Source organism: Anguilla anguilla, chromosome 10, assembly GCF_013347855.1.
Source record: "Anguilla anguilla isolate fAngAng1 chromosome 10, fAngAng1.pri, whole genome shotgun sequence".
Taxonomy (NCBI): domain Eukaryota; kingdom Metazoa; phylum Chordata; class Actinopteri; order Anguilliformes; family Anguillidae; genus Anguilla; species Anguilla anguilla.
In genome coordinates, this window is record NC_049210.1 from 1,834,767 (window position 1) to 1,862,003 (window position 27,237).

Sequence of the window (27,237 nt, forward strand, 5' to 3'; positions counted from 1 at the left end):
AGGAACACACTGTGTGTTTTACACTGACATTGAGGGGCTTCCTGTGAGACGTGGGAAGGGCTAAGAATTAAACTGGGGAGAAATATGGGAAACGCTGAGCAGCTAGCGAATCAGTGCATCCAGTCCTGTGCAAGAACACGTTTCCTGTTATCTTGAGAAACAACAGGAGCATTCATTAGAATTTTCCTTTTTCGTTTTTATAACCTGTAAAGTGACCCCATAAAGCAGTTCCTGGAGATATACTGTCCTGTAGGTTTACGCACCAACTCTAACAAAGCGCACCTCATTCAACAGCTAGACATCTCATTGCACGTCTAATCAGTAGAGTTAGGTGTGCCAAATTAGGGTTGAAATGAAAACCTACCAGGACAGTAGAGCTCCAGGAGCAGGGCTGGGTTTGAATAAGGTTCTTTAAGTGCTCCAAGGATGTGGGGGGGGGGGAGGGGGGTGTGCCTGCTTGGCTGTTCTTGGAGGTACTCAGGCTGTATCCCTCCCCTCCCCCTCTTCCTTCCCCCCTTCTTTCTATTCCATTTGTGTATTTATTGTACTGTTTTGTCTATGTACTATTATTATTATTATTATTATTATTATTATTATTATTATTATTATTATAGACGACTGTTGACCTTGAGTATGTTTTACACGTAATTCTTCAGAAAGTTTACTTCCTTAATAGAATATTTAAAAGCTGTTTCAAACATCTTGAATCTAATTTAAATCTAATTTAGATTTAAATCTGAGTCTAATTGAAATATAATGGCTTTTCCCTTCCCCTTCATTTTTATTTTATTCAGTGATACTTGAGTCCAGTTGACCGCAGTGCGTCTTACAGAAAGAGAGAGGTGGTGGTTCCTTTGGCGACGCCCGGTTACCATCCCGATCGCATGACTGGAGGAGACCAGGAAGGGGCGTGGCATCGTCGCTGTGTTAGAGTGGGCAGGTAGGCAGCCTCCTGTGGGGGCACACCGCTGCATCACCGCTGCATCACCTACCAACCAGGAGCCCTGATTCGAGCGTGCCCACGGTTCCGACTGTTTACCCAAAGTAGGTAAGTTTAGGAAAAGGCTTCAGCCAATCATCAACCCTTGGAATAGGAGCACAAGAGGATTTTTGTGCCAGGTGACCAAAAGGCAGAATTTGCATTAAAAAGGCAAACGAAATGTACTTTGAGGGGCTGTTCTTTCAGTTTGGAAAAGGGAGGCAGGTTGTTTAAATTAGGATTTAGTTTGCTATTAAAGAGAGCTGTTCAGAAAGTGTCTCATCGAGTGTCGCATCGTTTACATGTTGTGACGAGTTATGTGTTCTCACAACAGTTGCTGTTGACATTGTGATGTCACTTCCTCCAGAATGTGTGGCACTTCAAAAAGCAGGAGAGGAATGTCACTTACGGACGATGGAAGTTTCACAACTGAGGCTGCCAAGAGGTCAGATGAGACTGTCACCCCATGACCCGACGTAAACCTGACCCTAACCCTAACCCATGACCCGATGTAAAGCATGATTTTAGGAGATGTGCCTGCCCACAGTTAAACGTATCAGCCAGGCAACTCAAACCGCAACTCACGAGGGACAGGTCCCAAATGCAGATTATCCTGTATGTGATTTCTGAAGCCTGGCTGCGTTCAAAACTGAGGTTGCTCATCGGCATGTAATTACTGACGGTGACATCACCGCTGGGGAAGCAATAAGAGCATGATTAGCTCCCTTAGCTGGGAATTTCACTCATTAGCTCAGCGGGCTAATGACATCTCCTGCACAGAGCAGCCAATCGAGGGCATAGTTTGAAACCCGCAGGGGCCTGTACCCCAGTTTCACGAGCTCCACCGACATCCTGGAGGAAGACTAAATGTGTACTGGGGGGGTCTTCCAGCATCATCTGCTGTCTTATGTGGCAGAACTGGTTATGTGGGTGTGACTAATCTCAGCATACAATGCATTCTCTGGAAAAGATAAAGATTTTATTACAGGTGAGCAATCTAGCTATTCCCCGTCGTATAAATTATAAATATATGTGTGTATGCATGATAATGATTATGATTATGCATTGATGCGTATAATTATGTATTTTATTTCCAAAGCAATTTAGCCGTCTTCCAGCAGGTGGCAGTCACCATACACGAAATCATAAAACCTCCGCAGAAGAAGCTCAGCTTAACCAAAACGCATTTTTTTTGGATGCAAGTAACTGCCGTAGATGTCCGGACAACCAGGAAGTCACACATTGGGTACAGTTTGTAATGGTGTTTTTAAAAAACTGTCCATTTGTTGGTCAATTTTTTAAAAACTGGAACGTTAAAACTTTACTATATTTGCCTACATGGAAACATACCGGCAAAATACCGCCTATAAATCGATTAGTGTTTGTAAAATACGTATCGCTAACCAGGTTAGGTCTAGCTATAATTTAGCCTAGCTATATTCATAAATGTTTAGCCACTGACAGTTTGCTAACGTTAACATAAACTAGAGTGTTAACTAAAGATTACAGTCCAGCCTTATCTGTAAAACAGTAATTGTACGGGATGTTCTCATTAATACTGATTATTAGGAAGTTGCAGCGTAACCCAATAACGTTAAACGTAAAATAACGTTGTTATTATGATTGTAAGGCCATAGTGAGCGCTGTCGCGTCGTAGCTGCTCCAGTTGATCCAATTGACTACCAGTTCGGTCAATAGATGTCAGTTTGGTCAGTAAATCTGTCAAGTTCCTGAATTCTGTCAAACCTGTCCAGCTGAAATTGACATTCTGCCACTTGCTACTCATGAATGAGCGTGCCAGTGTTAGCCAGGTTTGATTAGTCCAACTAGCCAGTCAGCTGTTTGGCTACTCCATTGTAATTGGGGGAAAATCTCTCTTGTTTCCTACAGAATGACTTGAGTGACGAGCTACCCCATTGCAAGTATAGCTAACGCCAGCTAGCTAGCTAATTGAATGGACGCTGACAAAGTTCCCGATGTCAACGATGCCCCTCGCCTCCAAATCACGCCAAGGGTTGCTGGCTTGGGGAAAATCACCGAACATCTCTACCTCAGCAGTGGAAAGGCTGCGAACGATAGCTCAATGGTTCGCGGGTTTAAAATCACCTGCATCATTAACGCCACCGAGAACGTCACGAACATTCCGATCCCGGCGGTGGAGTACGTTAGGGTGCCGGTGGCCGACTCGCCCTTGTCCCAGCTGAGCGATCATTTCGACGGTGTGGCGGACAAAATTCACCGGGTTCACGAGCAGCAGGGACGGGTCCTGGTTCACTGCAACGCCGGCATTAGCCGCTCTGCCACGCTGTGCCTGGCGTACCTCATGAAGCACCGCAGCATGACGCTGGTGGATGCTCACGACTGGGTCAGATCACGCCGGCCCATTATCAGACCCAACAGTGGGTTCTGGAAACAGCTCATTGACTACGAGTACAAACTTCACGGATCTGGCACTGTGCGGATGATATCGTCTCCCGTAGGAGAGATTCCGGATGTATATGAAAAAGAAACAAGAAATTTGATTCCATGTTAAAAAGGCAGCCTACTTTTGCTAATACACCCCCCCCCCCCCAATACCAATATGCAGCAAGAGTGAATCATCTGTATATACAGGTGGCCTATATGGAAAATTGTCCATCTAAATTGACATTTTCCTAAATGGAATCTCATGTAATTCCCTGATTGCTTCATACATTGTTGTGATTGGTTAGACTGTTTCACATGGCATTCCTGTAAACATTCGCCAGATGAAAAAAAACCTTCCATGTCATATGTCCTGTTGAATTTTTTTAACTGATTATTTTGTGTTATTTTGATATTCCACGTTTTAATACATACTGATAGCAGAACTTTAATTCTGAAATGTTCTTATCACCTTGTGTAACTTAAAAAAAAAAAATATTGATACAATAAAGTTTGTTTGTTTCCCTTTACAGATTTGGTTTGGTATTGTTCATGGTGTCTCATGTTAGCACTCATTTCCAGCACACAGCTCATGAGGTGGGGACAACTGTTCAGTTTTTCCAGTCTTGCACCTGGCTCCTAAACGCACACATTCTCTGAACAGCATCTGTTTGTGCTACTGATTGTGTGCACTCCGTATTTTGACACTGACATTTTGTTGTTGTTGTTGTTGTTGTTTTGGCTCTACTCCCGTACATTGCATTTGAAAGGAAATAATCAAAATGAGGTTAAAGTGCAGACTGTCAGCTTTAATTTGATTATATTTACATCCAGAGATCAACAACAATCTCCAGGAGGGAGGCATAGATACTGTACGTCAAAGACGTTATTTTGTTATTTGACACTTGTATGTGACACGAAGTTTGAATGACCACATTGTCTTCAGATGGCATTGCTTTGGAATACAGCTTGTTAATTTGTGCGAGGTAAGATAGCCAATATTGTTTATTATAACTTGGCGTAATTTTGATATCAATACTTTTAATAGCAGGCCTAGATTTTGGCAGTTTGAATGAATGACTTCTAGACAGAGCTTTATATGCGTAAGTAACTTACCATTTTTACACGTTGAAAACGTGTTTAAATGAGCTGCCCTCGCGGGCTCTTTAATTCTTACCGGCGTCTCCCGTCGGCGCGTGCTCAGAAGGCAATCCGTATTTATCCAACATGGCGGCGAGGGGCCATGTGCAAGATCCCAACGACAGACGGCTAAGACCTATCTACGGTAAATATTCTTAGCCGGCAGAAAATTGAACGTCTGTTTAGACGGGTGGGGTTTGCGGTAAGCGAGGTGGCTGGCGGTTACGGCGTAGCTTTTACCGGGGAGCCTCTTTCCACTCTGCGTTAAGTGGCGGTGGAATACGAGGGCCTACGCTTCAGCCTCGGACTCGGGTTAGATGGCAGAGCCGAATGACAGTGCAGCTTCACTCGGTTTGCCGATGTCGATGGGCGAAGAGTTCACTGGTTGTTTGTCATTCAGAGTGCCCTGTAGTGCATCCTGTTTGTTTGCAACATCCCGCTGGATGATGTTAGTAGAATTAGCTGGCGAGCAGTCATGTGCCTGATGTCAAGTCAATGAGCTTGGTTTGGATGTAATCTTAGCCAGCTAACAAGCTAACGTTAGTTATTCAGCGGTTTAGCTAATTTGGTGATTTAAGTGATTGCATCCCTTCCACGGGTGACAGAGACTGGGCTATTTTGGGGAACAGGACCCTATCCTGGTTGTCATCCGAGATAGTGACCGCCGTCCGCTAATGCTCCTATAAGTCCTTGAAATAAATGTAGCTGGCTTGTTGGCTAGCCCGCGAACAACTGAATTAGCTAAGGACAATAAGAGTTTTAATCTCTATATTCGGATCCATGCCAATCGTTTTGGATTTGAATTTGAATTTGAATTGGATAAATAAACAGATCTATTATTTAGCTAGTGCTAAGATAAGCTAGTGGACAAAGTAGCTGTCATTATCTTGACAGTCTCCCCAGCAACTGTCGCTGTCAGAACAAGTGAGATTTTAGCTATGTGATGTCAGGATTATGGCTTGGCTTTTGTTGCAGCATGGCACCGCTCTCGTTCCGATCATTCATAAAACAGTGCCTGATTGCAGGCGTCATCTAACGCGTTGGCTACAATCACAGCTCCGTGACGTTACGCCCAGTAACAGTGCTCTAATGACCGGAAGATTAGTTAAACATTTGCTCTCATTATGAGAATAAGATTTGCTCATCAGTGTGATCTCGTTATTTATGTTCCATGTTCATCTCCCCAGTTTATCCAGACGTCTCTCTATCGTCACATGGCAGCGTGGTTAGTTTTTAGTTGCACTTAATATGAGCTATATGCGTTCATATTGCTAACTTCGATGACACCGTTTTCTTTGCATCGTTATTCAGCTTTTTCGCTGACGCGGTTTGTAGTCATGTTATATACATCTTCCACGAATTGTAAGTGTGCATGTTTTGGCCGTTTCGCTGTGACACGTGTTGTCCACGTCACTTCTGTCCACTTTAAGCGAATGCACTTGATCTGTCTCCGAGCTGATATATCCTTTGAGAACCACATCTGAGGTGTTTGTGATGACATATTTTGAAACAGTGTCACCACCCACTCGTAATATAGGGCATTAAACTGCATTGAGAATATCGGCTTTCATTCGGCTTGTATTTGAAGAATGCGAGAGGGGCAGACCGGGTTAAGCCACTGCTTTTCATCTCGCAGGTGCATGTGGATCTACGCGAGAGCATTCTTTCAGTAAAATGGCTTTGTCCACCCATCATAAAACTGCCAGAGTTTGAACTGCAAAAGCCATACCGCCAGTGCAACGTGAAGCTGGTTTAACGTGGTACAAAGCTCGCTCACTGGGGTTTTTGAACCCGACAGAGGACGGTTTATTGTAGCCAACGACGATTTATTTATATGCAAAACGGTGCGGCTGGCACTTGGCAGGTGTGTTTTTGTGTTGTCAGTTGTTGTACGTCGTTCGGCGTCTCGTTCGTTCAGTCTGACGGCCTTCGGACGACAAGAGCGAAGCAACACAGGTGGTGTGAGATTGACAAGAGCGCGGTGATTTGCGAGCCCAGGCACTCGGTTATTTCCGGCTGGTACAGAAAAGATGCTGTCGTGACGGTGATCGAATAGTCAGCCGTCTGGCGCGGTTAATTTTGTAGTCCAGCTGCCGGAGAGGACGACGCTGTCGGTGCGTCTGGCTGGGATTCCTCCGCGCTCGGGGACAAGGGGGTCGGACCAGCGAGGTTTCTAAAAACAGGTCGACATGCCTGAACTTAACCTGTCATAGGATTTAAAGACCACGTGACCAGTTTACAGCTGTCATAGCCCAGCCATGTTCATTATGAGTTAAAGGGAAAAACAGGTCCTGGATCAGTGCTTCTGCTCTGATGCTTTATGAATCCAGACCATTTCCTCTTGCTTTATGAATATTGGCCCTTTATTTTTGATTTGGCTTTGTTTTTTGAGGTGTTCTTTCACACAGTTAGGTATTGGAGCTAGCATGCTAACATGCTGTGTCGCAGCATCATAGCTGACATCCTAACATGCAACAGCGCAGCGTTGTAGCTGACATGCTAACACGCAGCAGTGCAGTATCGTAGCTGACATGATAACACAGGGCAGCGCAGCGTTGTAGCTGACATGCTAACCTGCAGCAGCGCAGTATTGTAGCTGACATGCTAACCTGCAGCAGTGCAGTATCGTAGCTGACATGCTAACCTTCAGCAACACAGCGTTGTAGCTGACATGCTAACCTGCAGCAGTGCAGTATTGTAGCTGACATGCTAACCTTCAGCAACACAGCGTTGTAGCTGACATGCTAACCTGCAGCAGTGCAGTATTGTAGCCGACATGCTAACCTTCAGCAACACGGCGTTGTAGCTGACATGCTAACATGCATTCCTCCACAGATTACTTGGACAATGGCAATAACAAGATGGCGGTCCAACAGGCCGATAAACTGCTGAAGAAGCACAAGGACCTGCACTGCGCTAAGGTGGGTTCGCTGTTCTTGATCACATTGGATTAGCTCAGACAACGCTCTGTCTGTTTGACTGAATTTCTGCTACGTTGCAAAGCTGCTTGGTCTCAGCGTAGACGATAACCACAAGAGAAATGGGCGAGTTATATCCAAAGTATTCCGCACACACGTCAGGTGTTCCACAAGGTCTTGTTTCCGCTCATTACCCCAGTGAGCCCCAAAGTGCACAAAGCCCCGGGATTCCACTGAGATGCTCTCATTGGCTGTTTGCTTCTGCTCTGCGAGAGTCAGTTTGTGCAGTGCAGGAAAAAACGATGCTTTGTGCCTGGCGTCTGTGATTGTGCCATGAGAAACACTGTGTGCTCTGTCTGTGGTTGTGCTTTGGGTAACTCTGAGCATGCTCTGTCTGTGGATGTGCTTTGGGGAACTGAGCATGCTCTGTCTGTGGATGTGCTTTGGGGAACTGAGCATGCTCTGTCTGTGGATGTGCTTTGGGGAACTGAGCATGCTCTGTCTGTGGATGTGCTTTGGGGAACTGAGCATGCTCTGTCTGTGGATGTGCTTTTGGGAACTGAGCATGCTCTGTCTGTGGTTGTGCTCTGGGTAACTCTGAGCATGCTCTGTCTGATTGTGCTTTTGGGAACTGAGCATGCTCCCTTGTTGGTCATCAGGTCCTGAAGGCCATTGGCCTGCAGCGCACGGGCAAACAGGAAGAGGCCTTCTCCCTGGCACAGGAAGTGGCAACACTCGAACCCACGGATGACAACTCCTTGCAGGCCCTCACCATCCTGTATCGGGAGATGCACAGGCGTGAGTCACAGTCCTGCTGTGTTCAGTCCCTGTCCTGTCCACAGTGTTCAGTTGCAATCCTGTCCAAAGTGTTCAGTCCCTGTCAGGTGTGGAGCATGTCAGGACTCAGGTGTGGGGTCATATCAGGACTCAGGTTTGGGGGTGTGTCAGGGCTCAGGTGTGTGGGGCGTGTCAGGGCTCAGGTGTGTGGGGTGTGTCCCTGCTCAGGCATGCCAGGTGAGTTCACACCCGTTCCTCAGCCTGTCCTCTCCCCTGCAGCCGAGCTGGTCACCAAGCTGTACGAGTCCGCAGTGCGTAAAGTGCCCAGCAGCGAGGAGTACCACTCTCACCTGTTCATGGCCTACGCCCGCGTCGGCGAGTACAAGAAGATGCAGCAGGTCTGAGCCCCCGCCCGACTCTGTCCCCGCCACTTAACACACATCACCACTTAACACACATCACCCACCGCCTTCAATGAGCCCCTGCCCGACTCTGCCCCTGCCACTTAACACACATCACCCACCGCCTTCTCTGAGCCCCTGCCCGACTCTGCCCCTGCCACTTAACACACATCACCCACCGCCTTCAATGAGCCCCTGCCCGACTCTGCCCCTGCCACTTAACACACATCACCCACCGCCTTCTCTGAGCCCCTGCCCGACTCTGCCCCTGCCACTTAACACACATCACCCACCGCCTTCAATGAGCCCCTGCCCGACTCTGCCCCTGCCACTTAACACACATCACCCACCGCCTTCTCTGAGCCCCCGCCCAACTCTGTCCCTGCCACTTAACACACATCACCCACTGCCTTCTCTCTCTAACGAGCTGTAGTGCAAAGCATTACCACTCACTTTTTATACGATGACACTGTAGACAAGCAGGCCAAATCCGAAGGGTCCTATTTGCCGTAATCGTGGGACGCCTGGTCGGTGAAACGGAACCATTTGTGCTAAATGAAGAGTTCGTGGACATGGCCAGTGCTAGCCATACTGATATTTCATGTACGTTTTTGTTGGGTGACTCCTAAAATGTGTTTTTGTTTTTGTGTTGCCATGTCGACAGGTCGGAATGGCACTTTATAAGATCGTACCCAAGAATCCGTATTACTTCTGGTCGGTCATGAGCCTAGTGATGCAGGTGAGTTTGACTGCGACACGGTTCACGGATGGCATGATAGTGTTTAGTGGCACGACGGCTTATAACGGTACTGGCAGAGCGGTTAGCACGAGTGTGCGCTAAAGCGATTAGCATTAATTAGCACTGATGTGCCTGTGCGCACGTAGGCTAAATCGATTAGCATTAATCAGCATTGATGCGCCTGTGCGCGCGTAGGCTAAATCGATTAGCATTAATTAGCACTGATGTGTCTGTGCGTGCGTAGGCTAAATCGATTAGCATTAATTAGCACTGATGTGTCTGTGCGCGCGTAGGCTAAATCGATTAGCATTAATTAGCACTGATGTGCCTGTGCGCGCGTAGGCCATATCCGCTCAGGATGAGAAGCTCTCTCAGACCATGTTCCTGCCCCTGGCCGAGAGGATGGTGGAGAAGATGGTGAAGGAGGACAAGATGGAGGCAGAGGCGGAGGTGAGGGTCTTCGTCCCGGAATCTCAACGTCCCAATTCACTGGGCGAAACCTGGGTGGGGGTCGGTTTGCTGAAACAGGTGCATTCTGGCCTCCGGGCTAGTATGACTTTTTCTGAGATGTTGCAGACACAACTTCACCCCTCACGTTTCTTTTGTATGGAGAAGAGGGTAGGACACACACTAACTCTTCTCCACACACACGCTGACCTCTCCTCCACACACGCCAACCTCTCCCTCACACATGCTAACCTGTCCTCCACACCTGCTCACGCAGGTGCAGCTGTACTTCATGATCCTGGAGCGTTTGGGGAAGTACGTGGAGGCGCTGGAGTTGGTGAGAGGCCAGCTCGGGGGTAAGAGTGAACGCCGACGTGTTTTAGCATCATGAGTTAGCGCACGAGCTCGCAAGTTCGTCGCGTGCAGAAGTGCTTTTCTTCAGTCTTACAGTTACAGTTTTTTTCCCTAGATGTGTGTCCGTGATCACAGGCATTTTTGGGTGTGTGAAGAGCTTAAAAAACCCTGTGATGTTTGAGCTCTGCTGATGACTCATACTGAGGACCATCAGCATTGTAAGGACTATTACTGGTGCAGGAGGTGACCCTGTTTCTGTGTGTGTGTGTGTGTGTGTGCTCTCCCCCCCCCCCCCCCCCACAGAGATGTTGACCAGTGAGCTGCAGGGCCGGGAGAGTAAGTCTCTGATGCTGTACAGACGGCTGGAGCGCTGGCCAGAGTGTAACGCCCTGTCTCTCAGACTACTGCTGAAGAAGTGAGAAACACACACACTCACACACTCACACTCACACTCACACACACACAAACTCACTCACACACACACACACTCACACACTCACACACTCACACACTCACACTCACACACACACACACACACACTCACTCACACTCACTCACTCACACTCACACACACACAGTCACACTCACACACACACTCACACACACACACACACACACTCACACACTCACACTCACACACACACACACACTCACACACACACAAACTCACTCACTCACACACACACTCACACACACACACACACACACACTCACTCACACTCACTCACTCACACTCACACACACACACACACTCACTCACACTCACTCACTCACACTCACACACACACAGTCACACTCACACACACACTCACACACACACACTCACACACTCACTCACACTCACTCTCACACTCACACTCACACTCACACACACACACACACACACACTCACACGCTCACACACGCTCACACTCACAGGCTCCCTGTTTCTCTGCAGCCCAGATGATTGGCAGTTCTACCTGTCGTACTATGACTCTCTCTTCTACATCATGGACCAGGGCTGGACACCACCTGACGAAGGAGAGCAGTAAGTTCTCTACCTCCTTCCCTCTTCCTCCCTCTCTCCCCCCCCGCTCTACCTCTCCCTCCCTCCCTCCCCGTTTCTCTCTCTCTCTCTCTCCCTCTCTCACTCTCTCTCTCTCTCTCGTAGCTGTGTAGAGGGGGAGGTGCAGTACTCAGTGGTTCTCTCTCTCTCTCCTCTCGTAGCTGTGTGGAGGGGGAGGTGCAGTTCTCAGTGGTTCTCTCTCTCTCTCCTCTCGTAGCTGTGTGGAGGGGGAGGTGCAGTACGCGGTGGCTCACGCTATCCGCTTCGTGGAGGAGCGCGTGTCGGCAGAGGAGGCGAAGGAGTCGCGACCGCTCCGGGGGCCGTACCTGGCGCGGCTCGAGCTGATTGGCCGGCTGCGGGGGCGGGGCTGTCCCGAGGAACAGCAGCTCGGTACCGCCCCCTTCTGCCCGAGCTTCACATTACGCTGACATCACATCTGCGCATCGCGCATTGCATTGGATTTATGCTGCAGTTACATTTGATTAAATTTGCAGTTGCGTTGTGTTTACATTTAAACTTACCCTAGTTACTTTACGCCGTTACGCTTAAAATTCAGATTTATGGTTTATCAGCCACTGACCCCCCCCCCCCCCCCCATCTGCCCCCCCCCCCCCCAGGTGATCCTCTAGAGCTGATGTTCCAGTATTTTGTGAAGTTTGGGGAGAAGCCCTGCTGCATCACCGACCTGAAGATCTACCTGGAGCTGCTCAACCCAGAGCAGCACATGCAGGTGTGTGTGTGCGTGTGTGCGTGTGTGCGTGCGCGCATGTGTGTGCGCTCCTTTTGTCTTTCTCTTCTTTCCCTTTTTTTTCTTTTCTTTCTATCTTCCTGTATGCCTTTCTTTCTCCTCTCCTTTATCTTTCTCTTCCCCTCCCCTATTTATCTCCCTCTCACCCTCTCTCTCCTTCATTCCGCTCTCTGTCTCGTTCATCCCTCTTTCCTCCTTCATACCTCCCTCTCTCTCCCCTCTCATCCCTCTCTCTCCCCTGCTTCGTCCCTCTCTCTCCCCTCTCTCCCCCTCATCCCTCTCTCCCCTCTCATCTCTCTCTCACTCCCCCCTCTCCCCTCTCTCCCCCTCTCTCTCACTCCCCTCTCATCCCTCTCTCCCCCGCTGCAGTTCATTAACCGGCTGATGGAGACGGTGCCTCTCTTGTCTCCGGGGGAGGAGCCGGGGGGGCGTGGCCGTCCCAGGTGACACGCGCGCGCTGCAGAGGCACCTGTGTGTGGCACAGCTGAGCCGCGCCCTGGGCCTCCAGCACGCCCTGGAACCTTCCGGGAAACTGGCCCTCATCCAGGAGCTCAAGGACCGGTACCGGCACGGACTGCAGTTCGGTAAGAGCGGGAGCCCCCCCCCACACCCCTCCCCTTGTGCCGTTGCCATTGGACACCGTTGCCGTGGCGCAGACATTGCCATTGGACACCGTTGCCATGGTGCAGACGTTGCCCTTGGACACTGTTGCCGTGGCGCAGACGTTGCCATTGGACACTGTTGCCGTGGCGCAGACATTGCCATTGGACACTGTTGCCGTGGCGCAGACGTTGCCGTTGGACATTGTTGCCGTGGCGCAGATGCTTGGCTTCTCACCGTGCCGTGGGTGTGTCCCCACAGGAAGGGCGTGTCTGAAGACGGAGCTGCAGTTCTCTGACATGTACTGCCTGATGGCTGCGCACGTCTACATCGACCTGTGGGCGGAGACAGGTGAGTGCCCCGCCCAGCTCTGTCCCTGAGACCCACCCACCTCTCTCTGGTCCCCACCCACCTCTCTCTAGTCCCCATCCACCTCTCTCTGGTCCCCGCCCACCTCTCTCTCTGGGTCCTGCCCACCTCTGTCCCTGGGCCCCGCCCACCTCTCTCTAGTCCCCTCCCACCTCTGTCTCTCGGTCCCGCCCACCTCTCTCTGGTCTGTGTGTGTGTGTGTGTGCGCTCATGCATGTGTGTGTGTGTGCGTGCTCATGCACGTGTGTGTGTGTGTGTACAGGAGACCCGGCTGTGCTCTGGCAGTGTTTGGGGCTCCTGGAGGAAGGCCTGGTGAACAGCCCCTCCAACGCCCAGTTCAAGCTGCTGCTCATCCTGCTCTTCTGCCGCCTGGGCGCCTTCGAACCCGTGGTCGACCTGTACTCCGGCCTGGACGCCAAGCACGTCCAGCACGACACCATCGGGTGAGAGGGGCGGTCCCCCAAACTCCTGCACACCTTCTCCTTTTAAAAACCCCCGTTTGTTCTTTGCTCCCGTACAACTGTAGTCTGGATCATTCTCCAGTTAATTTTTTCAAAACCCTCATTGTTTTTAAAAAAAATCCCCTTGTCTGGCAACCCTGCACTCAAGCTCGTAGCTGGCAGATGCTGCTAATTGTTATCTTGGTTGATCCAGCTTAACTCGTGCCGCCACATCTTAGAGAGTTAAGGCTTTAAACTCTGCTGCAAGATTACCCCGCCCTCCTACCACCAGGGTCATTCCATACCGTTTGCATAAACCAACCGCCTTACAGTAAAAGGATACATTTCCTTTTTCCTTAAAGCTAGAGGGGATTACTGACCACCTGTTTCATGCAGAGTTTCTGGTGATGTAGCCAGGTGTTCCATGTGATTTCTGAGGGCTGTGATTCCCCCCCCCCCCCCCCCCCCCCCCCCACAGGTACCTGCTGACCCGCTACGCGGTGTCTTTGGGCCAGTTCGCCGCCGCCGCCCAGTCCTGTAACTTCTCCCTCAGGTTTTTCCACTCGAACCAGAAAGATGTGAGTCGTCGTCCCCCCCCCCTCCCCGTCCTCCATAATTTGTGTTTAGTCGTTCTGAGTAGTGATGGTGAACTCTGAAAGGGCTGTTGTTAAGCTGGCTTCATGCTGCCGGTGAATGTGCCCCGCCCCCCGGCCCGCCCTGTTCTGAGCGCCCGCTCGTGTGTCCCAGACCTCAGAGTACATCATCCAGGCGTACAAGTACGGTGCGTTTGAGAAGATCCCCGAGTTCATCGGCTTCCGGACCAGACTGAACCGCTCGCTGCACTTCGCCCAGGTGCGCACCGAGAGCATGCTGCTGGACCTGCTCCTGGAGGCCGACATGTGAGTCTGGAGTCTTACCCTGCGCACCTGAACACCTGCGGCCGACACCTGTTCACTGTACGCACCTGAACACCTGCGGCCGACACCTGTTCACTGTATGCACCTGAACACCTGCGGCAGGCACCTGTTCACTGTACGCACCTGAACACCTGTGGCTGACACCTGTTCACTGTACGCACCTGAACACCTGCGGCAGGCACCTGTTCACTGTACGCACCTGAACACCTGCGGCTGACACCTGTTCACTGTACGCACCTGAACACCTGCGGCTGACACCTGTTCACTGTACGCACCTGAACACCTGCGGCTGACACCTGTTCACTGTACGCACCTGAACACCTGCGGCCGACACCTGTTCACTGTACGCACCTGAACACCTGCGGCCGACACCTGTTCACTGTACGCACCTGAACACCTGCGGCCGACACCTGTTCACTGTACGCACCTGAACACCTGCGGCCGACACCTGTTCACTGTACGCACCTGAACACCTGCGGCTGACACCTGTTCACTGTACGCACCTGAACACCTGCGGCCGACACCTGTTCACTGTACGCACCTGAACACCTGCGGCTGACACCTGTTCACTGTACGCACCTGAACACCTGCGGCCGACACCTGTTCACTGTACACACCTGAACACCTGCGGCTGACACCTGTTCACTGTACGCACCTGAGCACCTGCGGCCGACACCTGTTCACTGTACGCACCTGAACATCTGCAGCTGACACCTGTTCACTGTACGCACCTGAACACCTGCGGCAGACACCTGTTCCCTGTACACGCCTGTCGCTGTACACACCTGTATCCTGTAACTTACACTTGTTCACTGTACACACCTGTAGCTGATACCTGTTCACTGCACACCTGTAGCTGATACCTGTTCACTGTGCACACCTGTAGCTGATACCTGTTCACTGTGCACACCTGTAGCTGATACCTGTTCACTGTACACACCTGTATTCTGTAGCTGATACCTGTTCACTGTACACACCTGTAGCTGATACCTGTTCACTGTGCACACCTGTAGCTGTACACACCTGTATCCTGTAACTTACACTTGTTCACTGTACACACCTGTAGCTGATACCTGTTCACTGCACACCTGTAGCTGATACCTGTTCACTGTGCACACCTGTAGCTGATACCTGTTCACTGTGCACACCTGTAGCTGATACCTGTTCACTGTACACACCTGTATTCTGTAGCTGATACCTGTTCACTGTGCACACCTGTAGCTGATACCTGTTCACTGTGCACACCTGTAGCTGTACACACCTGTATCCTGTAACTTACACTTGTTCACTGTACACACCTGTAGCTGATACCTGTTCACTGCACACCTGTAGCTGATACCTGTTCACTGTGCACACCTGTAGCTGATACCTGTTCACTGTGCACACCTGTAGCTGATACCTGTTCACTGTACACACCTGTATTCTGTAGCTGATACCTGTTCACTGTACACACCTGTAGCTGATACCTGTTCACTGTGCACACCTGTAGCTGATACCTGTTCACTGTACACACCTGTAGGTGATACCTGTTCACTGTACACACCTGTATCCTGTAGCTGATACCTGTTCACTGTGCACACCTGTAGCTGATACCTGTTCACTGTGCACACCTGTATCCTGTAGCTGATACCTGTTCACTGTGCACACCTGTAGCTGATACCTGTTCACTGTGCACACCTGTAGCTGATACCTGTTCACTGTACACACCTGTAGGTGATACCTGTTCACTGTACACACCTGTATCCTGTAGCTGATACCTGTTCACTGTGCACACCTGTAGCTGATACCTGTTCACTGTGCACACCTGTAGCTGATACCTGTTCACTGTGCACACCTGTAGCTGATAGCTGTTCACAGTTTTTCCGAATGTGTGGAAGGGCTCCAGGGAGCTGTGTGTGTGTCCCCTGCTCAGATCGTCCAGCCTGCAGGACAGTGTGCGGTCTCTGGGCCTGTGCCCCGAGGAACAGGACATCCCGTGGGGGGAACTGAGGGACAACCGGGACCTGACGGTGCTCACCAGCTGGGACCCCAAAACCCGGTACGACCGGCTACAGTACCCCCAATCTCTGAGCTCCGGGCTGGGAAACAAGGGGTGTGTGTGTGTGTGTGTGCGTGGTGTGTGAAGTGTGTGTGTGTGAGGTGTTTCTGTGGTGTGTGAGGTGTTTGTCTGACTGTCTGTATAATTACTGCTGTGATCTTGTGTTTGTTTCTCTCTCTCTCTCTCTCTCTCTCTCTCTCTCTCTCTCTTTAGGCAGCTGTCTGAGGAGCAGAGGTTGCAGTCCTTGGAGGAGGAGTCTCTGTGGCTACGGTTACGCTCCCTCACGCTGCGATTGGTCAGCTCCCTGGCCAATCTGGGCCACCACCCCGCCCCCAGGAACTCTGAGAAGACGGCGGAGAACGGGCTGACCACCAAACCGGACGTCTTTCGCCCCCTGCTGGCCGAGCTGGACACCACCCTAACGGACGCAGGCCGGTTTGTGGAGAGGGGTCTGCAGGTACGGGCTCACCTGTACACCCCACCTGTGGGGGGGCAGACTCACCTGTACACCGCACCTGTGGGGGGGCAGACTCACCTGTACACCGCACCTGTGGGGGGGCAGACTCACCTGTACACCGCACCTGTGGGGGGGCAGACTCACCTGTACACCGCACCTGTGGGAGGGCAGATTCACCTGTACACCGCACCTGTGGGGGGGCAGACTCACCTGTACACCGCACCTGTGGGGGGGCAGACTCACCTGTACACCTCACCTGTGGGGGGGCAGACTCACCTGTACACCTAATCGGTGGGGGGGGTTTAATGATCAGGGTGATTTTGTGGACGAGTGAAATCAATTCCATTTCAGTTCAGCCAGTTGACCTCTGTGCCCTCTTGCTTCCTCCCCCTCCCCCTCCCCCCAGTACCCGTTCCTGGGCCCGCCCTCCTCGCGTCTTGGCCCCGCCCTCTCCAGTGGGGCGTGTCAATGCCAGGCCTCCGCCTTCCACCTGGCCGCCCACCTGCAGGAGCTGGACACCAGCGGCCTGGGTGAGCCGGGGGTGGGGGGTTACCTGGGGGGGGTGGGGGTTACCTGTTTCCTTTCAGCTTTTAGGGGATGTCCTCTCTGAGCCAGCACTGTTCTCACCTCTGCTCTCTCTCTCTCTCTCTCTCTCTCTCTCTTTCAGAAGAGTCGGCCGAGGTCCAGACGCAAATCCGGGACGGTTTGACGTCTTTAACGGAACAGTTACAAGGTGAGCGACTGCAGTACTCCGGCCAGAGAACGCCTGACTCAGCCTGGCTAGGAATTTAGTGTATTTTAGAGGCTGTTTGTGTATTTTACTGTAGTGGAGATTAGAGGCTGTTTGATTGTGTATTTTACTGTAGTGGAGATTAGAGGCTGTTTGATTGTGTATTTTACTGTAGTGGAGATTAGAGGCTGTTTGATTGTGTGTTTTACTGTAGTGGAGATTAGAGGCTGTTTGTGTGTTTTACTGTAGCGGAGATTAGAGGCTGTTTGATTGTGTATTTTACTGTAGTGGAGATTAGAGGCTGTTTGATTGTGTATTTTACTGTGGTGGAGATTAGAGGCTGTTTGATTGTGTATTTTACTGTAGTGGAGATTAGAGGCTGTTTGATTGTGTATTTTACTGTGGTGGAGATTAGAGGCTGTTTGATTGTGTATTTTACTGTAGTGGAGATTAGAGGCTGTTTGTGTATTTTACTGTAGTGGAGATTAGAGGCTGTTTGATTGTGTATTTTACTGTAGTGGAGATTAGAGGCTGTTTGATTGTGTGTTTTACTGTAGTGGAGATTAGAGGCTGATTGTGTGTTTTACTGTGGTGGAGATTAGAGGCTGTTTGATTGTGTGTTTTACTGTAGTGGAGATTAGAGGCTGTTTGTGTGTTTTACTGTAGCGGAGATTAGAGGCTGTTTGATTGTGTGTTTTACTGTAGTGGAGATTAGAGGCTGTTTGATTGTGTATTTTACTGTAGTGGAGATTAGAGGCTGTTTGTGTGTTTTACTGTAGTGGAGATTAGAGGCTGTTTGATTGTGTGTTTTACTGTAGTGGAGATTAGAGGCTGTTTGTGTGTTTTACTGTAGTGGAGATTAGAGGCTGTTTGTGTGTTTTACTGTGGTGGAGATTAGAGGCTGTTTGATTGTGTATTTTACTGTAGTGGAGATTAGAGGCTGTTTGTGTGTTTTACTGTAGTGGAGATTAGAGGCTGTTTGTGTGTTTTACTGTGGTGGAGATTAGAGGCTGTTTGATTGTGTATTTTACTGTAGTGGAGATTAGAGGCTGTTTGATTGTGTATTTTACTGTAGTGGAGATTAGAGGCTGTTTGATTGTGTTTTCCCCCTCTGGCTGTAACAGAGATGCTGAATAAGTGCAAGGGGGAGCTTCTGGAGGCTGCAGATACTCAGTGCCAAGCACAGCCCTCGCTGTTAGAAAACCTGGTCTACTTTACCGAGGTGAGCTTCCCCCCCAACCCCCCCCCCCCCACTAAGGAGCTTACCCCCCATAGCACATCAGAGATGTAACTCAGCTGTGGCGTCTATAACATCCATCTCTCTCCTCCCCCCCTTTACCTCTCCCCCTTTCTCTCTTCCCCTCTCTCCATCTCTCTCCCCTTCCCTCTCTCTCTCTCCCCCTCTCTCTCCCCCCCTCCCCTCTCTCTCCCCCCCTCCTCTCTCTCTCTCTCTCTCAGAGTGTGTGTGTGGTCCTGTGGGTCTCCAGCTACTGCAGCAGTGTCCTCCGGCCGCTCAAGTCCAGCCTGCAGAAGAAGAAGAAGAAGAAAAAGGAGACTAACACGGCCACGGTGCGCGTGCGTGTGTGTGTCTGTGTGTGTGTGTGTGTGTGCGTGTGTCTGTGTGCGTGCGCGTGTGTGTGTGCGTGAGAGAGAGAGTGTGTGTGTGCGTGCGTGCGTGTGTGCGTGTGCGTACATGCGTGTGTGTCTACGTGAGAGTGTGTGCGTGCGTGCGTGCGAGCGTGCGTGTGTCTATGTGAGAGTGTGTGTGCGTGCGTGCGTGTGTGTCTACGTGAGAGTGTGTGTGCGTGTGTGTGTGTGTGTGTGTGTCTACGTGAGAGTGTGTGTGCGTGCGTGCGCGCGTGTGTGTGTGTGTGTGTGTGTGCGTGCGTGCGTGCGTGCGTGCGTGCGTGCGTGCGCGCGTGTGTGTGTGTGTGCGTGCTGTCGTGTGTAAGCAGGTGCAGTCCTTCTGCCTGTGCATTCAGCCGAAGAGGTTATCTCCAGCTGCTCCTGTAAAAACACCGGGGTGCATTAAAAATAAAAATGAGCTCTTACCTGCTCTGGGGCTAAAGTCTCAGATCCCGGCTGTAGTCTGGAGTTACGTTTCCTTATGATAAAATATGTTAAATATGTGTAGTGAGAAATGCTGGCTTACGTGTGCCCCCCCCCCCAACCCCCCACCGCAGCCGCCGGTGTTCAGCGGGTTCCAGGAGTTTGCGAGCAGCATGGCGGGTGTCCTGTCCCGCGCTCTGGACCACATAAAGGAGCAGGAGGCCTCTCTCACCGCTCTCAAACTGAGCTCGCTCTCCCTGCAGGAGCCTGCAGTCACCCAGGTGAGCCACCAGAGGGCGCTGCAGTCCCATACTGTTATATCCGCTATTATAATTCTGGCCCTGATGAATTACAGTGGCCAAGACCAAAAAAAGCAAAAGTGTGACTGAAAAAACTGGAGATGGTGTTCTGGTAAATTTGAAGAAACAATTTTTATTTTTTTAAAGTTGCGTGACTCAACGTAGTTTCGCATAAAAAAAGTAGCTCTGACTTATTGCAGTAGTAATAAATCCTTTTTGAAGTCTCACATTTGTCCATAAAAGGGTCATTGAAAGGTCATGAGTGGTTTGAGCGGGAAACTCCCCTGACACCGGGGACAGCTGTCTGCGACTGATCACCGATATTCATAATCACGTTATTCAGCAGCCGGGTTTACCCAGAATTCCCGGCCCTGGCGACGCCGGTGTGAACGTTACGACAGACGTGGACAGACGGGCGTCAGTATGCAGGACAGGAAGCTGTTAGTCTCAGTGAAGAGGTTAAGTGAGGAGTCCATAGTGACGAGTATTCTGTCACATCCTGTTGTTGGCGTGTGATTTTGTTATATGAGATGAGATCCCCCCCACCCCCCCCCCCCCCCCCCAGATGGGCATCAAAGCACAATACCGTCTCTCCTCTGTTTTTGAATCTCCAGCTGTGTAAACACAGTTTGGGGCAAAAAGTAGAGAACCGTCCACAGTGTTCTTCATCCAGTCTGCTGTGTAGCCTGCCTTCCTGTGGTGACTACGACGTGCCATGATTGGTCAGTTCATAGCCAGGCCCACCACCAGGGCCTAATCATGAGTCAAAGTCAAAGCGTTTTTATTTGTCAAGTGCACAGTATAACACAAGGTCATTCTGAGCAAAGAAATTCTTATGACATGGCATGCAGCAACTATGTAGAAGCAAGACGGCAAAAATATCAAAAAATATCAAAAATGTACATAATATTAAACATTAGCAGCAGTACCAGCCAGATGTACAGATGGGGGATATGGACAACGAGAATAGGAGTATTAAATATTTAAATATTAAACATATAAAGTGCAGGAGTGCTGATGAATATGTGCATAAGATTGTGATAATGTACATTGAATGTACACAGAAAGTGAAGGAGCATACATAGGATGCTCTCTGTAAGAATGCTTTGTCTGTGCATGGTAAGACATAAAGCATGGGGTAATCTTATTATACTAGTTCCTTTTAGAGGTCGGGCTTTAAAAACCTCCTGCAGTTGGTTTTCTGAAGCGGTTTTGGGCGACTCACGTTTTTAAGTGGCTGAACCAAACCTGCTTGGCTTACCTTGGCACGTGTCCAAAAACGCGTCATGCCTGTGAAAACACAGTTTCACTTATTGTTTGTCCGTGTTTTTTTACTGAAATAAAGTTCCTGGTGGCCTGTGGGCCCTGGCACATTCAAACAGTGGTCAGCGAGTCCCTCGCTGTTTCCCCCGTATGGTTTGTGGGGGATGGTACAGTTTTATGAAAACCGGACTGGTCACTGTTTAGCCAGCGCAAAGTTCCGGACGCAGATCGAGGTTGGAGTCAAACTTGAAAGCTTCTGCTTGGTTTGCCCATAATTTTAGATCCGTAACTGTAGTCCTCAAGATCAACACTAATCGGTGTAAATTCATTTGAAATTCTTAAACCTTGAGACTGATGGAAGTAGCCAATCACTAGACAATACTGGATAAAATCCTGCTGTTTGTTCGCAAACTCTAGAATAGCTCTGCGTTGACGTCATCCCTGCAGGAGCAGGAGGGGGCTGGGAGAGGCAGGGAGGGTCATCCTAGTCTAAGCCCCTGAGCTTTGGGCCCCTAGTCTTAGCTTTGGGCCCTCAGTCTAAGCTTTGGGCCCCTAAGCTAAGTTTTGGGCCCTCAGTCTAAGCCCCTGAGCCTTTGGGTTCCCCAGTCTTAACCTCTTGCTGTTGATAGCAGAAGCAGAGCGGTGCTCACCTGGGACTTCCTGTCCTCGTCCCGAGATGGAATTGAATGACTTCCTCGTTGCTGTGGTGTGGTTCCTCCGCGTCCTGCTTTTACAGGAAGTCAGCTGACTGTGGGCACGGCCGCGTAGACATTCCCGGGTCAAGTGCTCGGTGAAGGGAAAGTACTCGCGGTGCTTGGTATCTGGAGGAATTTCTGGGTGCCCTGCCAGGGATACACTTGACCTACATCACGCAAAAAGAAACCAGTTTCTAGTGAAGCGCCTCTTATCTTAGCTAGGGGTTAAGTCCTGTCTGAGGTGTGGTTCAGGGGAATTAATGCATGTTTTTGCGTTCTTCTCCTGTGGGGTTGGGCGGACGTGGTGTGTCTTATGGTTTTGTTTTATGCGTTTGCTGAAGCTCTAGCTCTTGATCCTCTTGTTTTGGGCAGCAGAATGTGATCCCGACCGCGAGAATCCCATAGTGCGCTACCCTACGCCCTGCCGAGCTGATTGGCTCTTTACGTTGTCTGTCTGTCTGTCTGTCTGTCTGCGGCAGGACGAGGGGAAGATGGTGGGCGTGGCCATGGAGAAGGTGCAGAGCAGTTACCTGCGCTCTTTGCAAGAAGTGAAGGAGCTGCTGAGGAAGAGGACGGACACCCTGCGCAACCTCAAGATCTGAGGCCCCCAGCCCTAAATCGCAAACCCCTGAATCGCAAACCCCTGAATCCCAAACTCTGAACCCTGAACCCCAAACCCCTGCACTGTCTTTTTACATCAATCTCCCTTGTGTCTTTTTCAATTCTCTCCTCTGTCACCAATTCTCAATTCCTCTTTCTCTCTCTCTTTCTGTCTCTCTCATACACACAGGCACATACACACTTGCATAATTCCCAGCTCTTCCCCCACACAGCTGTGTTAAAGACTTGATGAGTTGTACATTAGAGAGGAAAAAGATGACACAATATGTAAACAAAACATACATAGAGAACCTACGTAAATAAGCAATTTTAGAATAACTGCTCAGATAAATTATTGTACATATTTCACTACAGAGAAAATAACTACTAAACAGCTTGGAAAAAAAGTATTTTTCTCTCCTTTTTTTGTTTTTATTTCCTCTGTCACCCTTGGTTACCTTGACACTGTTACTCAGCTGTAGATAAAACCCATCTGTTCAGTTTGGTCCTCCCTGCTAACATTAGCCATGCAGAGGATTGTGGGTAAGCTGCAGTGGGTTGTGGGTAGACTCAGACATTCTTTCAGTTTGTTTAATGCAGCGGCACTCCTAAATACCTCCAACGGCCGAGCCCTGTATTCACAAAGCATCTCAGATGAGGATGCTTTGTGAATACAGCTCCTGCACATCTTTCGCAGGGCTGTGTTCTTCGCACTTCCGCGGTCTCCCCCCCGTCAGTGTGAGGCTGTGGAACGAAAGAGCCGGCTTCGAATTCGTCTTGGGGGCGGAGGTGCGCTCGTGAGCCGGCCGAACGGACACAGCCGTAGGGTGACTGCGCTGCCTGTGTCAGCGTGTTACAGTGGAAGTACTTTCCCAGTTGGGAGGGAGAACGTTAAAACCGAGGGAGCGTTTGTCCCCTCGTTTGTTTCTCCCTCCTGCAGCAGTCGGAGAGGGAGGTGCCCTTCTTGGCCGGGACGTCCGTACAGCTCGCTGCTCGTGAGGGCGGGACTTTTTTTTTGTGTGATTTGTTCTGTTGACTTTGATGGACTTTGGGAGGAGGATTCTATTTCACCAGATTTCAGCTTGTATCCTGATGGGGTGGGGGTGCAGGGGGGGCGTGGAGATGGAGCACTTTTTTGTGACCAGTCATGGGGAACATTGACAATAAGGAGCGGAACATCGCCCACAGTGATTGGTGGATGCTTTCTGGCTACACTTCCAGGGTCTCTCATGATGTCTGGGCAGTGTAGCCAGAAGGCATCCACCAATCACCATCGCTGTTGTTCTGTTTGTTGCTACCAATGTGCTCTGTGATTGGTTGAGCTCCTCACCGGTTTCCCTGTGTCTGTCCAATCCCTTTTTCAATATCCCCAAGGTGCTGAGGAGCATTAGGAAGATGAGATGAGTCCTAATTTAGTCTACCCTAAATTATATATTTTTAAATCATGTTTTTTATAATCTTTTTTTTTTTTTTTTTTGGGAGTACCATTATCAGAGCATGCCTGGTCCGTATCAGAGTTGAATGGTTAGGTTGTATAATTTACTTCCAATCATTTCATCTTTTCAGTGTCGAAAAACTTTACCTTTTTTTTCTTTCTTGTGTATAAATATATACCAAATAATGGCTTTGTGTAGCTATGCCATTTTACGAACTTTAGGAATGCAATTGTGTGTCGTCATAGAAGCCATACCATACCACGAGAGTCGGAGGTACTGCTGTTTACAAACGAGACCCTGCAGGACTCTGAAAGACGCTGTGCTCTTTCCATTCTCCATATCGCTGTGTATCTCTCTGCACTCTGCAAAACCCCCTTAATTTATGCAGTTTTCTTTTTGTTTTTTTAGTCATAGGATTTAGATTTGTTTATTTTTTAATTGAAATGGAAAAAAGAGGTTGGAAACTGTGAACAATGGTGCGTATGAACAATATCTGTTTCCTTCTCTGAGCGCTGAGGTTTTTTTGTTTGGTTTTTTTCTCCCCCTCTAAGGGGCCTCTCTGTGCCCCCGAAATGCCACGATTGGATAGCACCCCGAGCTGGCTCTTTGGTCAGAAGGACAAACAAACCTGACTAAACGGAACGGAGTGAGGAAAAAAAATTAAAAATACACTGAAAATAATGAGAACGGTGGACAATCTGTGCTGGCGTTTGTCATCTGGTCTGGAGCTCTGAACCCTTTTCTTTTTTCTTTTTGTTAAGAAAAACGGAAAACAAAAAACGAAACAAAACACTGGAATGTTGAAAGGAGTTTTTTTTTTTTTTAATAAAGCCCTTTGGAAAAAAAAAAAAAAAAAAAAAAAAGATGAATTCCCGTCGTGCATTTTGTTTTCGCACCTGTGCTATTTCCCTGTTGCTTTGTGGCGTGTTCGTGTGTTCAGTGGATTGTGTGCCCTGATTACCTGCATGTTGAGTCAGTCTGCCTCCTGGGTCCTCAGTTAAACAGGTGAGCCTCTCACCTGTGCACCGTGCCACCTGCCACAGGTACACTCAGAGAAAAGGTATGGAAAAGGGCATCAGAGGTACACGCACTTGTCACTGGGGTGGTACCCTGTAAGTACATTCATTTTTACCCCTAGCCAGCCATACATAATTCACTTGTACCTTTTTTTGTTTGTAAAAAGTACTTATTAGTGCCCGAATAGTGATTTTGTACTTTTTTGTTAATGAAGTTATTATTTTAGCCGTCTTCCTCAAAAACAGGAAGACCAGTGTAAGGAAAAAAAGGACGTCTCTCGAACGCGATGAAAATATACAAAGTTTACGTTCACTACCGGCAGTGACAAAGCGCACGAATGACACTTAGGATTCAGCAGAGTCCGACTGAACCACGAACCTTTCCAGTGGCTGCTGCTTATTCATTTTCCAAGCTTTGATCAGGAGTGTTGACATACACATACTAGGAAGGATGTAGTCAGTTTTGTGACCCCTAACAATTAGGCCGTAGTGCGCCGGCCGTCCTGCTGCGATTGGATTAGCAGGTCTGTTAACTCGGGTGGTTCCCAATCTCTCGCTCCCGGTCGCTATGCTACCGTTGCACCAACCGTGTTGTAATAATGATAAGATCAAGGGAATGTGTGGCAGCAGACATTGGCATCAGAGATTTCTTACACCAGATTTGAGTTTGCCAAAAAAAACATCTTAGAAAGCCTGTACAGTTCTGGAACAACATCCTGTGGACAGATGAGACGAAGGTCAACTTGCACCAGAATGATGAGAAGGGAAGGAACCTGCTCATCCAAAGCATGCCACCTCATCTGTGAAGCAAGACTTCAGGCAGTCATTGACTGCAAAGAATTTGCAACCAAGTATTAAAAATGACAATTTAATTTATGATTATGTTAGTTTGTCCAATTACTTTTGAGCCCCTAAAATTGGGGGGGGGCTATGTATAAAAATTCCTGCATTGTTCATACAATATTTTTGACAAAACCCTTAAATGAAAGCTGAAAGTCTACACTTGAATCGCATCTTGATTGTTTCATTTCAAATCCATTGTGGTGGCGTACACAGCCAAAATGATGAAAATTGTGTCACTGTCCAAATACGTATGGACCTGACTGTGTTATATTTTTGGAACTTTCGTATTTTTTTTTTTTGGTTTTTGTTTCTTTCCTCAGTGCTTCTGCACGGTTGACCTAAAATCAGTGCATTACAGCACAGAGGTCTAAAGCAGGCATGCTGGTCCATGTCTGCGCTCTGAGCCAACTTCTGCCCTTAATTATTCAATAGAAACTCATGCAAACTGACGTGATGAACGGCAGGCTGGAAGAAAACCTGGCATGGACAGAACAGGCCTCCGGGAATGGAGCGGAGCGGAGCGTCCTGGCGTCAGAGACACATCAGGGCCTGCGTGGCATGACTTGGGCTGTCATGACTGGTGCCCACAAGCTGGGTTTGGTGCCCACATGCTGGGTTTGATCCCAGCTGTGCCAATCTGTGCACTCTTTAATGGGGGGGGGGGGGGGTAATGACCTCTTCCCATGACCCCCACCTTGCTGTGACAGGGTCCTGAAGCGGTGGCGGTTACGGGGGTCATGTTGGGGTACGGTATCGGGGTGGGGGGGGGGGGGGCGCTCAGCAGGACGGCTTGAACAGGCGGCCTTTTCTCCTTTGCCCCAGGGCATTATGGGGCATTTCAAAAAATAATGGGGCTGCTGGGCGTGCTGGAGAGGGGTGGCACGGAGCTCTCTGATTGGCTGTGTGAGAAAGGGGGAGGGGTGCCCTACACATGCGTCAGAGCCTGTACACAATGCTGCGCAGTGTTAAAAGCACGCTTACCCCCCCACACTCGCGTTTTTCGGGGGGAGGGAAATACTGTCACTTATCACTGACACCTCCTGCAGCAATGCCCCCGTGCCTGGGAACATCACACAATCGTTTGATTACAAATCTAAAATTGTGGAGCACAGAGCCAAAGCAAAAATAAAATAAAAAATGTCTTTGTCCCAAACACTATTGCGGGCAGTGCATATATAATTACATATGCCCGGAAACTGCCGTTGTACCCTTGGGCAAGGTACTTGACCTGCATTGCTTCAGTATATATCCAGCTCTATAAATGGATGCAATGTAAAAGCAATGTAGGATGCTGTGCAAGACGCTCTGGATAAGAACGTCTGTTAAATGCCTGTAATGCAATGTAATATGCGCGTTAGAGCATTAAACTGGAGTAGGCCTACATTTCGACTCACCGATAGCGCTTCAACTGGGCTATATCTTTGCGCGTATACAATCCTTGGCAGAAATCCCCCGGGGTTTCCACCTCCCGATGTCGGATGGGCGGAGCAACCGCGCTTCTCCAGCACTTAATTTCTGAAGAGTGACTCACGAC

At 49.5% G+C, this 27,237-nt stretch overlaps 2 protein-coding genes across 5 annotated transcripts; both read left to right on the forward strand.

Annotated features, from left to right (window-relative positions):
* The first annotated feature begins 855 nt into the window (after positions 1-855).
* Positions 856-3,549, forward strand: zgc:153044 (uncharacterized protein LOC751678 homolog). Of its 4 annotated transcripts, XM_035435957.1 has the most exons (4): positions 858-940; positions 1,314-1,424; positions 2,079-2,225; positions 2,870-3,549. In XM_035435957.1, exon 4 carries the CDS (start codon positions 2,934-2,936, stop codon positions 3,510-3,512), a length of 579 nt encoding a protein of 192 aa, XP_035291848.1. In that variant the 5' UTR covers positions 858-940; positions 1,314-1,424; positions 2,079-2,225; positions 2,870-2,933; the 3' UTR covers positions 3,513-3,549. The 4 variants fall into 4 exon arrangements, with proteins under 4 accessions (XP_035291851.1, XP_035291848.1, XP_035291852.1 ...); XM_035435960.1 differs by lacking the exon at positions 2,079-2,225 and having other exon boundaries at positions 856-940; XM_035435961.1 differs by lacking the exons at positions 1,314-1,424; positions 2,079-2,225 and having other exon boundaries at positions 875-940.
* Positions 3,550-4,573: 1,024 nt separating this feature from the next.
* LOC118206788 (N-alpha-acetyltransferase 25, NatB auxiliary subunit-like) lies at positions 4,574-24,624 on the forward strand. The gene is given in 25 exon segments (XM_035379862.1): positions 4,574-4,667; positions 7,358-7,443; positions 8,100-8,238; positions 8,497-8,615; positions 9,283-9,357; positions 9,700-9,807; positions 10,082-10,160; positions 10,462-10,573; positions 11,096-11,185; positions 11,421-11,593; positions 11,821-11,933; positions 12,321-12,374; positions 12,376-12,535; positions 12,813-12,902; positions 13,183-13,363; positions 13,839-13,938; positions 14,108-14,259; positions 16,190-16,315; positions 16,529-16,772; positions 17,179-17,302; positions 17,440-17,505; positions 18,627-18,724; positions 18,961-19,071; positions 19,686-19,832; positions 22,288-24,624. Coding segments are annotated over 25 exon segments (2,928 nt in total). The 5' UTR covers positions 4,574-4,609; the 3' UTR covers positions 22,411-24,624.
* Positions 24,625-27,237: the final 2,613 nt, after the last annotated feature.

Bases quoted from the DNA above. Each gene is read 5' to 3' on its own strand.
- zgc:153044 (XM_035435960.1), top strand. From the start codon at position 2,934: ATGGACGCTGACAAAGTTCCCGATGTCAACGATGCCCCTCGCCTCCAA.